This window comes from Onychostoma macrolepis, chromosome 10 (genome assembly GCF_012432095.1).
Source record: "Onychostoma macrolepis isolate SWU-2019 chromosome 10, ASM1243209v1, whole genome shotgun sequence".
In the NCBI taxonomy this organism is placed as follows: domain Eukaryota; kingdom Metazoa; phylum Chordata; class Actinopteri; order Cypriniformes; family Cyprinidae; genus Onychostoma; species Onychostoma macrolepis.
Genome location: NC_081164.1, coordinates 23,308,362 through 23,327,217, shown reverse-complemented (window position 1 = coordinate 23,327,217; position 18,856 = coordinate 23,308,362). Strand labels below are relative to the sequence as shown.

Genomic DNA, 18,856 nt, shown 5'->3' with positions numbered 1-18,856 from the left:
GTAATGTTTCAAATACTTGTTTTTTTTTTCTGCATTTGGCACTTTTAGGCCTTAAATATATATATATATATATATATATATATATATATATATATATATATATGCATTCCATTGATGCATCATGTCGTTAGTCATTTGACTGATGTATTAGTCCATATTGATGTATCATTACACCCCTACAAATCATCATGTTGATCATCTTAGGAACCATATAGCAACCATTCATAGCACCCTAGTATCAAATCTATTTTTCTTACTATGCAAATATTCCCTGCAATAATTACGTTAATATTTATAATCTAAGTTAATACAGACACAAGCTGGTTTGTTATGACTTTTCTTTCATTGAATATCTCTCTTTTTTATTCTTAAGCTGCCTTTGATTATATAAGTGTGTGTATTAAGAAGGTCACATTTCCTTGATAAAAGAATTAAATCTCAGTATTTCACAGCGATCATCTCCACTGACGCAGACTCTAATTGTGAAGCCATTATTGTTTCGTTTCACATTTCATGTTTAAACCAGTACTGGCAAATCCATTTATCATTTTCACTGCTTGGAGATAAGAAATGTTTTTGGGCCAGAAAGTTTTAGTCTCTGTCAAGCAGATGGGTTGAATGATAAAATATCCTAATGGTCACACGGAGCCGGCAGTGCAATGCATTTGCATAATTGGATTTCACGTTAACATCATAATGTGCGCCTTTTGAAGTGTGAGTAAGCATTGTCAGAACGCGATTATCAAACTCATCGCGATGCACCGATTAGCATTCTTCATTTGTGGGGAAGTTCATTCAGCTTGCGATTCTGATTGATTCAAGATAAACCACACATGACATCAGAGCTTCCTCCAAAAGAATGATGGGGCCCTTAATTGCGATTCAAGCGGGAATACATAGGTCGCATGGAGAATGATCACTGCAGTTGATGAGATGGAGAACTCAAGGTTGTTTGTCTTTTGTCAGACAGTGTTCTCCGGCTGAGCCTTTCATGTAGATATCGAACTGCGTCACATGGCTGCAGGTTCAAGTAGTTTTCCTCTACAGCTAAGGACCCGTGTGCCGCCCCTTGCGTTTTTTAAGGCCTACATCATGGATGTGCATCCAATAATGTGATTCCCAAGGGAAATAGAGACTTGGATCAATGACCCTTGAATAACATGGACCCAACATCAGTCAAATAACAATTGTATTATCTGGTGAAGCAATTAAAGTCAACATGAGCTACTGCTTTTTCAATACACATTCCTGGTTTCATAGTGCACAATTTATTGGTTATTCCTACAAATATGTATGTCCTGTTTTTGTTATATTTGAATTTAACGTCACCAGATCATCGCCTATTTTTAATCGCTACTTATATACTGTACTTTAAATATAATTTTTTGAAGTTGTAAATAAAACAAAGATTATTGGAGTACGTTTTACAAGAAAATACTATTTCAGTCTTTCTACTTCAAAATTGCATGTTTATTTCCATGTGTTACTTGCTGTTTCTTAGTTAAATTTACTAGCAATGTTTCAGTGAAAATTGTTACTACACCTATTTTATTCAATAACGTTTGTATCTTCCAGTGGATAAAATCACTTTTTGTTTTTTCACTGGATGTCCCGTTTTACTTGGATTTATGGCATATTACAAAAGTAAAAGAGTTATTTTTACATTATTTCATGTTGACTTTAAAAGCAATGAAAATGCCTCTTTCAAGAAAATTAAGCGATTTTTCTCTACAGAGTCAATCAAGGCATCTAAGAGAAGGTTAGGACTTAGCAAAAGCCAAAAGATAACTCAAGCCGTCTGATCTATGAGATTAATCTTGTAAATGGTTTCTCAGTTATTAACAGGAACAGCCTTTGAACAGCGAACAACGGTACTGCGCTGATGCGATCTCTCCCGCAGCACATGGGCTCCTGTAACTCCCGGGATACCTCGACTGACGGATGAGTGATGAAACAGCTGATTTATTCTCTGAACCCTGTAATACTTCAAACACTGGATGGATGTATCGTGATTTTTTCACTTTCTGAAACACTGTCAGGCCATCCAGCAAGGGATAAATAACATTGAGGGATAGGGCTGTGTTTGTCTGCTCAGTGAAGGACGAGCAGGCTAATGGTGTAAATTGTGTACACACACACACACACACACACACACAATTAGATGTAATATTTGCACAAAACGACATCTGCCTTGCAGTCCTATTGAGTGAGTCAACGCCGTTTGGAGTAAAGAGAACAGTCTCAGTCTCTCTGAGTGACTTGAATACTGGCTCATTTAATATACAGTCAATGACTGTAAACGAAAGTAGCTACTGTGAAACGACATGAATATTTTAGCTCATCCTCCAGTGACGGAGGTGGCCGTGTTCTCCCACTGCAAGCCAATTCAGGAGCCTTAACATTTGCAGAGAGCAACGGTACACCTATGATTAATTTACCATCTGGGCCAGTTAGGATCTGTATCATTTCATGAGGAAAAAACATTTTGGTTGCATCCCATCATACTCTGTATATGGCCTAATATTTAGAATAAAAATAATAATTTTGCAATTTTAACTGAGTGTTTATGTTGTATATATGTATACAGTACACTACAATTCAAAAGTTTAGACGGTAAGAAAGAATGCTCAACAAGGCTGCATTTATTTGCTCAAAAATACAGTAAAAACAGTAATATTGTGAAATATTATTACAATTTAAAATGGCTGTTTTATATGTGAATATGTTATGAAATGTAATTTATTCCTGTGATGTAAAGCTGAATTTTCTGCATCATTACTAGAGTCTTCAGAGTCACATGATCCTTCAGAAATCATTATATGCTGCTAAAGAAACGTTTCTGATTATTAATGTTGAAAATAATTTTTCAGGATTCTTTGATGTAAAGTTTAAAAAAACAGCATTTATTTGAAACAATTTTTTTGTTACAATTCAGACAACTTACTGAACCACAGACTGTCGAACTGTAGTGTATGTATATATAAATATGAAGTATTTTCCAGCTCAGTCAAATCAGTTGTTATAAACATCTATCGATCAGTTCTGGTTGTTTTTAGGCCTTTCAGTCAATCTAGCTTTTAGTAGCTCTCAAGCATGAGTCATGCTTCATTGTCCAGAGCAAGATGTTCAAACCGTTCAAGCCCACGCCCAACCGATAACCTCTGCCTGCTTCTTCTTCCCAGAATACATCTGGCAAATAGTTGAAATTAGCCTCACATCCCCCTTTCTCGCCGAACAAAGTGCCGCGTTCTACCGTGAGCCGCAGGTGGAGGGTTCAGTCCTTTTGTTCCGCTGCGCGCCGTGCCATTCAAACCATCGCTGTGATCTGCATCTGCACAGCCACTTTGATAGACTATTTTAAACCCCCCATCTCCCACCCGCCCCTCCAGACGTGACTCTGACTCTATAATAATGCTGCACATCTTCTTATTGTGTTTCTGCAATTTTCATGATATTGTGCTGCCTGTCTCCAGACAGCCAACCAACCCTGCTTCTTTCACTAATTCCGTCCCCTTGTTTAGTCACAAGGATGCATTTTATGTGCCTTTGGTGTGAGATGTTGCTCAGACTATAAATGAAGCCCTTGATGCTTTGTGCTGGGGGCCGCGGCTTTCAGCATGCCCACAGGCTTCAGTGGATGATTCAAACTACTCATATAATAATGAATTGTGTATTAGGGGCTTATTGCAAAAAGGGAAAATAGAGGTGAGCTTTAATTTGATAGCTGTTTTGATACTTTTGGTTTACGTGCATTCATGATGAATGCGTTAAGTTATTGGTCCAGTTAACAGAGAGCGAGAGCTTGAAATATGAAGCTATAGCAACACGTTTTTGTGGGTAAATGAAGCCATGCAAAATGCAAATTAATGATGCCGTCTCTTTTCCACAGAAACCTCTCTCTTTATAAGTTTTGCGTTTACACTGACGGACTACTTATGCTAATAAAGTAGCAGCTTGGGAAATGCAAAACACAGAGGCTTCGTTACCTTTCCTCTGACAGCAAGCCTTCCATCTCGTTGCGGCACAGTTCAACAGTCCCTATGGGACACGCACCGTGAATGGATGCTGCACACATATCGGTTCCCTTCATTGGAAAAAGCGCTAGTAATGTAAACACAGCCTATTAGTTGGTTCTCCAGAGCTGTTTGTGGGCGTCAGAGTGTACCAGGGGAATTAACTGTATTGTATTGTATATGTTGTGTGTGAGTATTGTATTTTTTTTGTACTTTTCTCCTTCTTACTGTCAGTCGCTGTCTTCTTGGCCACCTTCGTTAACAGATCGCTGCTAAAGAGAGCCCAATCTTTGATTTATTTGGGAGAATTTGTGTTGGTTAAATGTCCCATAAATAATGATGCATGACAGAACGTTTGACAGCTTAATAATTAATGACTGTAAGCCCAGAAAACACAAGCTTTTTGAGCAATTTTCTGCTTGCTTTGCTCATTTTCGGACACCATGAGAGGGTGTTTAGAAAGCTAAACTAAGTGCCTATCTTCAGGATATTATTAAATGTGGCTTATTAATGAGGCAGTAAGTGCAGTATAGTGCAGTATAAAAATATGACAAGATACAGTATATAACTTTATAATTGTATTTGTTGCACACTTTACCATGCTTTTTCAATAAGAAAAATATATTTTCCAAAATTTTTCCAGAATGTGTGTATATATATATATATATATAAAAGGACTCTTTCTGCACTGATTAAATTTAGACTGATTCATAGCCCCAAGAGTCCCAAGAGGTTTGACATACTCTTTAAAGAAATTAATTTACTTAATTTGGGAATTTATCTCGGGGTCATGCCTCTATTATAACCACCAACTCATTTTCTACAAATCTATTTATACTAGGATGAATCTCATGAAGCCTGTCTAGAACAAATCCAGGTCATATTTCACCCCGAAATATAATTTTGCTTGGTGAAAATGAAGCCTATTTTAGGACCATAATATTTATTATAATTGGTAAAGCATTTCTACATCATTGTACTGCTTTTTGTTTAGTTAAATAGTTCATTGTATAGTAAAAAATACTATATTACAGTGGTGAGAATCATATCTGAGAAATAGCATGAGACATTCTTTTAATTTGGGGGGTAAATGTGCTTTTGGTCTTATTTATTATGTTTTGAATTTTTTCCTTTAGATGTTGATCACATAAAAGTTATGCAATATGAAGATTTGGTAAAAGCTTTCCACAGAGCACAATGAGAGATTTTAAGACATTTCCGTGAGTAGAAACTGAAATATCTCAGAAAACGACACATGACGCAAACTGATGCATTGCTTGTATCTTGCCTCATTTGATTTGGTACTCTAACTGGCTGATCTAGGAAGTGTGTGTTTGTATATGTGTGTAGTTTCCTGCCCCTTCGCTTTTATACGAATGCAACTCATAATATCATAAACCCAAGATGTTTCTGTAAGGCCGTGTACTGTACACCGCCTGCCCAGTCTGTAGATTATCTATTCCACACAGCTCTGTGAAAGGCAGAGCGCTAGTAAATGGTAAGTTTGTGTTTGTGTTGTGCCAGGTGTGCGACGGGTCCCCGGAGTACCCAGAAGCAGAGGCAGAGGAAGGAGCCGCTCTAGGCGCGGAGCTCTTCCAAGTACGCAGACGTTCCAGTAGGAACCTGCAGCTGCCCCCATTGGTCTTCCGGCAAGCTGAGCAACATGACTGGAACAGCAAAGAGACTGAGACGATCGCCCGTCCAACCACTCTGGCGCTGCGCATCCCCCCGCTCATCGCCATCACATCTGCTGACGCCAGCAGGTGAGCAAAACAACCTTTTGTGTGGATGCATTAAATATGGTCATTATCAGTGACCGCATCGGTTATTGTGCTGTTTTCAAGATGTAAGTGGGATGCGGATGAGTTTGGATGATGCAATTACCTCTTGACATGCATTTAAATATATTTTAATATTTCCTTTCTTTGTCACTTACTGGCAAAGATGAGATGTTTTAAGAACAAAGCACGCACATGGTGCCATGATGCAAAATAGTTTTGTTGCACATGCTTGTTGCCTCATAAACATGACTAAATAAGTATTATTCAGTAACACTTTAGATGTTCTGTTGACTATAAGTAACTTTACAAGTACATGTCAACTAGTCATTAGGATGTTAGTAGACTGTCTGCTTAATATCTTCTAATACTTTATTTTGATGATCCCCTAAAGACGTTCTACTGATTACATATTCTCCTAAAGTTGTGCAAATCCAGATGACTCAACATTAGGTTCAGGTACAAGAAAAAATGATGTCTGCACACTGACATTACAGCTCTTTAAAACATTGTTTTGGGAAAATATTTCTTTGTAACTTATTCTTCTAACCATGAACTTAACCTAACAGTCTACTAATACTCGAATGAGAGTTAGTTGTAGTTACTCATAGTCAACTGAATTTCTGAAGGCGACCATGTAAATAAAGCATAACCTATTAACTTTCTTCAACAGTGCACAAAACGCATGCAAAATAAACTTAGTCAGCAATCTAAATTGCAACTAAATTATGATGAATTCTAATTTGCTTCCTTATAATTCTTTAACAGACTTCCCCAAACCAATAAATACGGCATTGTTGTGGCTTTTCATGTTGTAAGTACAGAGGTGGACAGAGTGTTTTTCTTCAGAAAACTTTACTTCACAATATTCCAAAGCATAATATTGCACTTTTTACTGCACTACATTTCATATTAAATATCATTTAATAGTATTTCAAGTAAATCTATTACTTTCTTACTTTTACTCAAGTAAAAGTAATTCAAAGATTTGACAAGAAAGTACTACATTTTTAACGTTCTTAAAGGTAAAACAATCAACAACTTTTATTTATGAAATGTAGTGCAGTAAAAAGTATGACATTATGCTTTGAATGTCGTGAAGTAAAGTTTTCCAAAGAAAAACACTCTGATAAACTACAGATACTTTTTAAATTGACTTGAGTAACGTAAAAATACTTCACTACTGTCCGCCTCTGTGTAAATATGATCATTAAATGGAAATAATATAAGGGCTTATGCTTTCCCACTATAATTTTTCTGTGCCAGGTCAAAAATCGTTTCATCTCTAATGCACCATGTTTTTTTTTTTTAACCCACAAGGTCATTTGTGAAGAAAATATTGGGGGAGTCTTTGTACAAACATGTGGATATTTCTCAGCAGTGGCGTTTTCTCATCGCCAGTGATAGAAATGTAAGAATGAAGTGGGCATGGCGATAAAATCGACTGCTTTGGCTTTGGCAAAGATTGGCTTCACTACTAGCTCCTCAAATCCTGTTTAGAGTGAGAAGTTCTTTGGTGGGAGGGCTAGATTAGAACACACTTTGACATTTTGTCCGGTGTCACCCTGTCGTTGTTTTTCTGTCACTTATCATCCATGCAGCCTGTTCCTTCTTTGATGGACTCTTTAAAGAGGCACAGCTGAAGGGTGTCTCTCCAGGGCCGCAAGCAGATGGATGAAAGAGAATTTGTGGCTTAAGATCAGATTCTTGTAAGGTATCCACAGCAATATACAATGGCATTTATCTGTGAATTTTTTTGCGTCTAACATTTTTTTTTAGTCCTCACTGTTAGGCGATACTATTTCACACTTGATTTTCACATTTACTGAAGACAACATGAGTGCTGCTTGAATGTGCAGAACTTTGTGGGTGTTGTGGGTGGTTGCTTACAGGCAAAAAAGCCCACTCCCAATATTCAGGGTAAGGTTGCATTGGTGTTTTTATAGTCTTACTTAAACTGGGATGTAAAGTTTACACTATGGGCCTTAGTAGCTACTTGATAGCTTGTAATAAGTAATCTTCCGGTAGACTTCAAATCTGTAAACAGATTATTAACAGGTATTGAAAAGCCATGCGTTTCAGTTTTGTTTAGTGGAAATTAGTGGAAAGTTTCTTTTGTAAATTAGATTGTCTTTTGAAATGGGATAATCAATAATCTGTTAAACACATTATTTAGGAACTGTATTTTTATTGATCCTATTGGCTTTATTTTAACCATTATTCCTGAAAATATTCAGTTGATATGTAGGGTTGCATTTCAGCTGTGACTCATTGTGTCATTTTTAGACAAGGTTGTTTAGGGTTTAGATGTTGATAAGACTGTGAAGTTTCACATGCAGTACTACTGTACAGAGTTTTATCAGGCCAATATAGCATCAGCATCATGAATATTTCATCAGCTGTGGTGACTTCATGTTTGAAGCACAAGTTCTTGCATTTTAAAAATTCGGCATGTTTTTGAGTAGGTTTAACAAACAGCTGCCGTTCTACATGAGCTGGCAGCATAAATACATGTATGTTTCAAATACGGCCTTATTCTATAACAGTGAAATCAGTGGCACCCTGCCATTCACAATCAATTTCCTCCTGTGGCTGTTCATTGAAAAACTGCGTCATCTTGGAGCTACATTTTATTTTTAGGCCAAACTAGTCGTGCACTGATGTAGTGTTTTAGTGTGGCAGGATTCAATCAAGCCTTATTGACTGGGTACAATCTCCTTCCATTAAAATCTAATAGTTTACAAGGTTAGATGAAAGATGGAAGTGCTGCTTAGAACCAAGGACAGAATAATTTTTTTCAAGAAAGGTCTTCTCTTAAGTTGCCCCACAGAGAAAACACTGTTAGACCTCTTGACGTTGTTGGGAATAAGAAAGTAATTTCCTGTCAGGTTCTGAATCACACATATCCAGTTTAAATGTCACAATGATCGTAAGTCATATAAATCATAAGTAATTTGCCCTGTAAAGTAAAATTACCGTATTGTCCCGAATATAAGACGACCCTGATTATAAGACGACCCCCCTTTTTCCAGATGTACCTGTTGGAAAAAGGCTTTTTGAAAACCAAATCTTGTTTTTTTTTTTTTCTCTCTCTGTAAAACACATTTATTCTTAAATTATTTTCATATTGCATATTTTTCCAATTCTAATTTTTGTTTTGAAAATATGGTAAATACTGGTAAAATGTACCAACAATGACATTGGAAAATTTTGATATACCATTGAAATAACAGGTAGCCCATCTGAATTCTATAACAATTAGGCTATCCAACTCATAGTAGCCTACCAAAATGTTATTATCAGTAGACGTGAAATCTTATTGTAGTCTTCAAATCTGGGTACTGTCTTATGTTTTTAAATCACTTACAGAGGAAGTTTGTTCCCATCAGACTAACATGACAGTCACGATCATGCTGCTGTAAGCTTTTCTTTTTCATTTGTTTTCATTCGCGATCTTTACAACACACATTACATTACATATTTCATGGCACACTCGTTTTATGCGTTTTTGGCGCCACCTATTGTTGTGGTGTATTACTGACATGTCAAAGTCTAGACCCTGAATATAAGACGAACGCGTTTTTTCAGATGTATTTCCAAGGAAAAAACATCGTCTTATATTCGGGTCAATACGGTAATACAATACCTGACGCACTTTCCTGTGATTGCATTACAGATTTTCTGACCTATAAAAACTCCAGTGGAGACTTGTGCTGCTTTCTAAAGAAGTTTCCTACATGTATTGTCTAATTGGGCCCCAAGCATGGTTCATTTATAATTCATTCAGTATGCTGCGAACTGTCACTGAATTTCTTCAACATGCTAACACGTTTTGCCTGCTCTGCTGCTGATTGGGTCGATTTGACTGGCTCATTGGTCACCCTGTTAGTGACACTATGACTGTTTAAATTAACTTCAACTGCTGAACTGTGCACTTTTATGTCTAAAGTCCATTACATTAACTATCCTAAACACCTGCCATTATGGCTGACCTCAGCTGATTTTTGGGGGGTTCTAGATACAGCTTGGTATATCCAAAGTGAGAAGAGGTTCATAGTTTCACAGTCATATGAAAATAGGAATTTGTCTCTTTCCGAAGCCTTGCTGTGCTGGAGTGGCAATATCAGCAGCCTGAATCAGCCGTGGACCGGAATACAATTTTTATGTGTCTGGTGAGTCATATTCTGCCCCTTGATATGTGAATACATCTGGGATTCATTTAGAAATTTGTGCATGCTTTGGCATGTAATAAATAGATCATGCGTCAGGCTCCATGTAAAGCATAAAAAAAACCTGATTTTCTCAGTTTTATTCTTTGCGTCGTGTGACGTAAACCCTGGCTCTGCATTTGCACGTTCTTCAATTACACAGATTATTCATATGGTTTTGTTCAGTATTGTTCAGGGATGTGCAGAAATTGAATGAGCAAGTTATCAGCCTTATTAGGCAGCCATGTATAGTTGTTTTATGTTCACCTGCCACCTGACCTCACTAACTCACTAGTCTGTGGTTAGATGACTAGTCAATCACCTTGACACGTTTGTATTGGTCTACACCACCCCTTAAAAGTGACATCCAGAGACACGTCTGTGATGAGCTCAAAGAAGAAGGTCAGTTTATGAATCTTTGATTTGATGCGTAACATTTACCATAAGCCACAAAAAAATTATCAGTATCATTGACAACCATTCCCATACCCAGTGGCATCTAATTTAATGGAGCCCGTTTTATTCCCTCGAAAGGTTGTCTGACTCACATATGCAGATTCATACAAAAAATAATTTCCATTTTCAGCCTTCCCAAGCTCACAGAGCACAAACTGCAAGCAAACGTACCAATAGCTGCTTTGACTTGCTCTACCGGACCTATATCCATTATTCAGTTCAATCATGGAACTTATCAACTCAGTCAGCCTACAGTAAACTTTAATTTGCATAGGAAAATTTGGTTTAAAGTGCCCACCCACTAAGTTGGTGGAAAATGTTAGTTAATAGTGGCATGAAATAGCAGCTTTCTTTCCTGTTTTGATATATTTTCTATTGAAATAGCAGGTTGGGATGAGACACTGATTATATTTGTTTAGTCTAAAAACCATGAGCAAATACTCATGATTTTTTGTTCGTGCTATTGCTAGTCAAAGGCAGGTGATATTTATGGACCTTAAGCAGCTCCACCCCTTTTCAGCGCTGCGCTCGTCGTCTTCTGTCTTTGTTTGTATTTCCACAGAAGCTGAGGTCGTACGAGTTTATAAATTAACCGCTTGTTTTAAAATTTGTATGACATCTTTTTTAAATATTACAATGCACATGGTAACTTTTCGTTAACTCTACAATAAGTAAATCCACTTAACCAGCTATTTACTCTTTAACAGTGGTGCTAGAGCTAAAACGGAAGTTCAAAGACAAAAATAAACAAAAACGTTTATATGCCCATAAGTTAAGAGGAGTCATCCATATTTTTGGCTTGAAATGTTAAATTATGTGTAGGCTATCAGAAATACAAGTATGTATTTGATAGTTTTGGGACAAATACAAGTATGGGTCAAAATTATTGATTTTTCTTTTATGGCAAAAATCATTAGGATATTAAGTAGGCCTAAAGATCATGTTCCATTAAGATATTTTGTAAATCTCCTACCATAAATATTTCAAAACTTAATTTTTGATTAGTAATATGCATTGCTAAGGACTTAATTTGGACAACTTTAAAGGCAATTTTCTCAATATTTATATTTTTTTGCACTCAAATTCCAGATTTTCAAACAGTTGCATCTCTGCCAAATATTATCCTATCATAACAAAGCATACATCAACGGAAAGCTTATTTATTCAGCTTTCATATGGTGTATAACTCAATTTCAAGAAATTGTCCCTTATGACTGGTTTTGTGGTCCAAGGTCACATATTTTTGTCAACCTTTAGGCATACACTAGGGTATAGAGAATGTGAAGCTACGTCACGCCGCGTTGCATGTTGGGGCGCCGCCGCCATTTTAAAATGCTGGTTTAATGTACTAAAACAGTGATGATAAAAGACATACAGACAAGCCCAGAATATTAACGCAACTTGTTTAAATGTTAAGTGTTTTCCTCACTTCAGAAAATCGTAATAAATGCTTATGCATTAAGACAGACAGTATTTAAAGTATTTCATATTTTGGGTTCATCAGTTTTTCTGCACATAGTATGCTTTATTAGTAAGGTGTGTACAGAATGTGGTCTTTAACTGTCTCAGTGCATGAGAGGAAAACATTTTGGGTATTTTTTTTTAAACATTTTTGGCTTATGTGTATCTGCACATAGTACGCTTTAAAATTTTGTCTAATCACTATCTTGGTACCTTAAGCAACATTTGTATTAAGCCTGTTCCCTGTTCAAGTTCACAAGCCTAGTGAGAATCATACTTGCAAAGGTGATCATTAAACCAAACAAAATCAAAACTTTCAAAAATACGCAGCAATGTGATTCTTTTATTGAGTGACAGGCAGTGGGTTAATCGGTGACAATATTAATAGATTTAATATCTGGCGTCTTCTCGCCATCTCCGTGACCTGCTTCCCTTGGGGTTTTTACACAGAGAAAAGGCGAAAAAAACATACTGCACTGTCCAGTTTTCTCTCAGAACGAGTACCGGAGTTACTTTTGCAATTCTCGATGCAGCATGAATGACATACAATGGTGACATTTTTCACAATCACAACAGAAAATCAATATACTGCCCTAAGCGGAATGGCAGCGCGATCCTCACAGTATGGCGGATAAACTAAGCAGTTTCCCAGAACTCAACGCGGCATGATGTCAGCTTCACATTCTCTATAGTTGACCTTGGGCGAATTCCAAACGGCTTTTTTGCACCCTTGAAGGGCACTTCGGGAAGGGGATGCCATTTGTAGGGACGTTCCAAACGAAAATGAACAACTGATTCCCTTCACGAAGGGCCCTTCCAGAAGTCCGTTAGTGAAGGGAACATGCGATGGTCACTTCACGGAAGTGATTTCCGTTTGTGATCATGTGATCTTCAGTTAGGAGATCTAGTGATGCATTTTAAAGCAAAGTTGGGGTTTATTTTGACTTTACATACAAACGTAAGTAGAATGAGCTAATTAAATTTGTCTTTATTTTCATGTAATACAAAATATTTTCGTCAGTGATAGAAATATGATTGAAGACTGTATTGTAAGCAAGTTTAAGCAAGTTTAGTTTGAAAAAGTTTAATAGTAAATAAGACAGAATTAGACAGTATTTGAATAAAACAACAACAAGAAGAAGAAATATTTATTTACAACAACTGTTAGAGCGCTGAATGCTGCACGCACGCGCAGCGTTGTCAAGGTAACATTTTGTCCATCATTCCCTTCGCCAAGGGAGTTCCGCTTATACAAGACCGTAATGCCCTACACCCTTCAAAGAACACACTTCAAGGGCTCTGCCCTTCGAAGGGAGTAGGGCATAGGGATGCTCACTTCCGTTTGGAATTCGCCCCTTATATCATCTCCTTATATCAGCTAAAATACGTTGATTAAAGGGTGTTCCCTGCAATTTTATCGCTAACATGTTTGTTAAATTAACTTAAAATGGGACCGTCATTGTAGTTATTGCCCTACATCGACATACTCGTGTATGTATGACAATTTCTGCCTGCCAATTTTTATTCTTTACATTAATTATGAGTAGCACAAGTATTTTTATTTTTTATTTTTTAGTTATTTTTTCTTTGCTTTACCTCATATATTGTGGTTCTTCGTCTTCTTTGATGAAACTGTGATGTGTTGAATGTTAGAGGCGTCTATGCGAGTCGCTTTTCCTCAGTCAGTTTGACAGTTTAAAATAACGGTCGCTCCTGCTGAGCGGGAAAGTGACCGGCAGCATCAGTGTGGAGATGATGCGCGCGCTCCTCCTGATCGTTTGCGGAGGCAGCAGCCGCCAGCCTCACCGTCTCTAGCGCAGAAACTCTCAGAGAGAGAGAGAGAGATAGCGAGCGAGCGAGAGGGGGAGACAGCGGGATATTCTCACACACACACACCGACAGATAGCTTACCTGAAAGCACCGGGGAAAATGGACCGAACCTACGCGGTGGATACGGGTCATCGACCGGGTCTGAAGAAATCACGGATGTCGTGGCCGTCGTCTTTTCAGGGATTTAGACGGTAAGATCTGTCCTCTTCATCATTGAGGGGTAGATGGGTGTGCGAAGAGGCTTTTGCGAAGTGCACTTTCTTTGTGTAGATCAGTTCATCCCCGGAAGAAATTGGGTCTGTTTTGGCTTAGAATGAACTTTAAAGTCAATGGACTTCATTTAAAGTCTTAAAGCGCGTGTAGTTTCTTTGTTACGCATGAGACTCCTCGCGCCTGGGATTGTTTTATACATATAATTATTTCATTATTGGTATTATAACTAGAGTGCAAATTTAATCTCTAGTAAAACACACACACACACACACAAAAAAAAAAAAAAAAAACAGCCATATATAGTATTGTTTTTTTTTGTTTTTTGTTTTAAATTGTCATCGTTTTTTAAAGTTCATGTCTTTCTTTAAAGGTTCTGGCGACGATTTCTTTTCTATTGCGCAAATATTTGCAAACGTATTTTAGCACTGTTTACTCATCCTTCGGTCTGTTTATTTATTTTATTAGATGGATTATGCTCTATAAAACTGGAATGCAATGAAGTGCGAGTGGCATATAGGGGTTATGTGGGGTTTATGTCAGTTTAATCCGATGTATATGGATCTGGTTGATTGTATGCAATCTAGGTATTGCTTGGGCGGAACCAGCGCAAATTCACTTGTGCTTAGGTAGAATTATCTAACACTGGTGGCAAGTGTGTTGCAACCATTTTGCTTAGCTTATGGATCTTTATTTATTTATCAACTCATATGTGGTTGTTTGAGTTTGACAGATATTTTTTTCTTTTAACGACCAAATATGCAAAATTTTAATCTTTGAGAGTTGAGAACCATATTAATGTTTTTATTTTTGGTACATTAGTTGTATTATAGTTTCATTTCTGCTTTTTTTGTCACAATAATACCTAAAAAGACCATTAACTCTTTCCCCGCCAGCGTTTTTTTAAAAAGTTGCCAGCCACTGACAGCATTTTTGATGATTTTCACCTAAATTTGACGGCCCTCAGAATATTTTCTGCTATGAATATAAGAACATATTATATATCAAAATAAAGAACCAAGCCTCTGCTTTTAAACAAAAAAACCCTATTTTATTCTATCTTCATGTGTTCATGTTTTATCACCATTTGAATGCAGATAGGTTTCATCAAAAATACAACATTTTGGACAAAAAACTGAGAAAAATGCATTTTTATGAAAGTAGTGCATTTTCAAGCAAAATACATTCAGATGTCATATTCTTTCACCTGTAAATAATTATATGAATAATTTAAATTGCATTCAATAAACAGAACAAACAAACAGACAGACACACACACACACACACACACACAAACAAACATACATATGATTATACACACACAGGCTACGTACATACATATGCATACATATACTGTGCATGCACACACACACACACACACACACACGCACGCACACACACACACACACACACACACACACACATGCATACACACATACATACACACATGGCATGCAGATAGATAGATATATAGATAGATAGATCGTGCCCACACACACACTCCTATTCAGATCGACGAATCGGTTACAACTACAGATGTTTCTGTGTCTGTAAATGTCTGTAAATCTCTCTCACTGACTACTTCGTCCCGATCAGATTCAAAATGGTCAAAACATGATCTACATAGGCTATATGATCTATATATGATCTACATTTTCTCTGATCCTTCTATTTATGCCGATCGTCTTCTATTCGCACCCTAAAGACCCGGAAGTCCCGTAACTCATTCAGGACATGCGCTAGGGCTTTCCTTACCGTAATACACCTAGAACACGGATTGCCGTAAAAACTTGTCAATGGCGGAGAAGCGTTGTCTCTTAATTGACGAGATATCTCGTCAATGGCGTTGAAAGAGTTATACTACAAAAATATGATTCATATTCATAGCGATTAATTTAAAGTTATTTGGCAGTCTAAATGGTGTCTAAATTCATTAGACTAAACCAATCAATAGTTAAGTTTAGATTACACTGATGCCAGTCGTCATGGACAGTTGCCTTGTGAGGCACCATTCTGTTTTGCTGATCATAAATCATAGTTGTTGTTCCACCTTGAGTTGTCCTCAAGAGGACAAACCTCTCCACTTTCAGACATAATTAATGTGCCAAAGTGTCTTTCTCTCCTAAACCACTAACCACGTCCTCTCATTCTCATGCGTGGATGAAGAAAAACAGCATGGCAATTGTTAATTGTCAACTCAGTTGCCATTGGTACTGGCACTTCTTGATTTTCTGTCACTGATTACATGGTATTGCCAATTCAAGAGTTTTTTTTTCCTCCTCTGGAGTTCGTTTCAACATATCTTGATGAACACAGTAGGGAGTCATTTAGAGGTCAGTTTTTACTCTTATATACAGAGAACACTTTGTCCTATGGGATTTCTGGGCGGGCTGCCCTCATCTCCCAATATATTGCTTGTAAGGAGTAATGACAGCGTTGGGTTTCATTCCCTGAGTGCAGTCCAGAGAGCTAATTTTTGGGCTAATCTAGAGGGAAAGATGGATGGATGGATAGATAGGCAATTCTATGGACAGTAGAACAAGACACAACTCTCAGGGAGTTGACAGCTGACACTGTCTGTCACCCATTGGTATGAATTTTGTACTATTTGGTCAAATTTGTGACATGTTAAACCACCAGTCAAATGCACTTCCTGTCTGTAGGGTAATTGCTAAAAGGCCGTTACTTTTGCATTAGAAAGTGCACTTGGTATCTCAGCCTAATTAAGCTTCAAGCAGTGTGGTGCTCATTTTTCACTGGCTTGTGGTTGTTTGTTGTATTTAGGGGTTTGTCAGATTCATAAGCTTGAGTTGTCATCCTCATTAGGGCGTATGTCCCTGTATGTCCCCGGTATACCCAGCCGCCAACATTACCTTCTAGCTATAAAATGAAACCTTATCAGATATATGAGCATTGTGTAACAACATCTCGTGACTCATCGGGGTCAAGGGCATGTCCAATTACACTGTCTGTACTATATAGTTGTCCCTGTGAATGGTTGTCCCATTTACAGCAAAGATATGGCAGCATTTCTGCCAAAACTAATTCACTGCTGTTTGTCAACTGGAATGTAACTGGTAAGAAATTCCATCAAGAAGTCTTTGAGATTGTTGACATTTTGTAAGAAGCTGGAATCGTGTATTATTGTCATTTTATATTTGGTTGGTGCACTTCCCAAAAGTCATATTTGACAGGTTTTTTTCTTCTGTAGTTCATATTTTTAATTGCCCTGCCAACGTTTTCACTTGCCTCACTTTACCACAAAATGCCATCTTGATCAATTTTAATTTTTAACAATGCCTTTTTATATATCATAGAAACATTTGATATATTTATGTATATTATATAGTTTTTTTTAATTAAATGTTATTTTTTCTTTAACTTTTTTGTTCACTGAAAAAAATTTAATAAAAAATAAATTATATATATACACACCCTATTTATATTATTATTGTTGTTTTAATTACGCCTAATAATTAGGGATGTACCCGAATAGCGAATCCGTATTCGGAAAGGCACGGAAAACGAATAATGCGTTCTATAGAGCCACAAAAGGGACATGGTTAGCCGTTTGCTAGCAGCCTGTTACATTAAATTTCACTTACCACGTAAACAGAGAGAGGTAAGGATAGATGACCGATAGGATGGTGTCGAATGATTTGCAGATCCTGAGCACCACTGACAAACATCTAATCTTGTGAAATGTGTGGTCAGTAGTGCCGCTCTGTAGTAGATTAGGCTGCGTGGGATCGCGAATCTCAAAAGTGAAAGTAAAAAGCAAACACCGCGTTCATAAGTGATTTCAATGTCCCGCATATTAATAACGGCTCCCTGAAAGCACTGAAATATATTTTTCTCATATATATCGTCTTTATTCCCTTTACGGCTGCCATAGTACACATCATTACCTTTCCGAATACCGTATTCGGATTCAGGCACATCCCTACTAATAATGCTTTTAAGGACTTGCAATCACATTCACAACTAATTTTTGCAAATTCAACAAAGCCATCTATTTTAAGGCAACACGAAGACATGGTCTTGGTGACTAATCAGCATAATTTGCAATAACAACATGCAATGCAAAACATTCTTACAGTGGCCTCGGGCTAGCAGACCATCTTTATTAAGTCCTGGCTGAAGTTCTCATTTTTGCAGTATTTTATTGTTTTACACTTCTCACTTTACCTGAGCAAATTTTAAATGCATGACCCTCATGATGGAAGGTGGCACATAAGCTATTAAGCCCGTAGGCCTGTCTGTCAGCTTATTGACCAGAGCACAGGGTGATTCTCAAGGGAAATTCATGTACTGCAATAGCCTGGTCACTGTAATTAGCTTCATGTCCCTACGGTTTTAACCAAGCTTCTCTTTGGATTTATACGCACTCTTTGGATTGAATGAAGGGAAAGGAAATGTTTACAAGCATTGAGCCAAACTGGGTCAGATTCTGAAGGTGCCGTACAGTTAGTTCTCCGTAGGGAAGGAAACATGTACACAAAGCTGTAAACAGGGAAAATGCAATAGTTGCATCTTGACATGACAGGTAACGATGGCTTTGCTGTCAATAACACTGTACCCGTACTGAGAAAACAACCCATTTTACCATCCGAGCATCATCTGTACGACTGCGCCTCCGTAATTTTGCAGTATGATGTTGGCTCGCACCACAGCAGAATAATTTCCTCCTGAGTTTCAGTAATATGTTGAGCTGGAGACAACTGATGGATTTTGACAGCATAATAAATCATCGAAGATCTGCATCCCAGGGCCAAACGTATAATTTGAGAGCAGGCTCGCTGTGCAAGATGGGAAGGATCAGATATTATTGTTATTGTACAGGCTTCATCATTTTAGGCTAATCATCTTGAGACATTTTGGGCACTTGAATGGTGCTCCT

The 18,856-nt window shown here is 37.4% G+C and overlaps 1 protein-coding gene across 6 annotated transcripts in view; it reads left to right on the top strand.

Annotated features, from left to right (window-relative positions):
* LOC131548640 (cAMP-specific 3',5'-cyclic phosphodiesterase 4D-like) overlaps window positions 1-18,856 on the top strand; it is a 221,678-nt gene that overhangs the window by 41,452 nt on the left and 161,370 nt on the right. For 3 of the 6 annotated variants that reach the window (XM_058790109.1, XM_058790111.1, XM_058790113.1), the window contains exon 3: window positions 5,538-5,776. In XM_058790109.1, the coding sequence (XP_058646092.1) occupies window positions 5,538-5,776 (239 nt within the window). Of the gene's footprint in view, window positions 1-5,537; window positions 5,777-9,715; window positions 9,964-13,641; window positions 13,938-18,856 lie in introns of those variants that run through there. The other 3 variants (XM_058790112.1, XM_058790115.1, XM_058790118.1) reach the window with 3 other exon arrangements.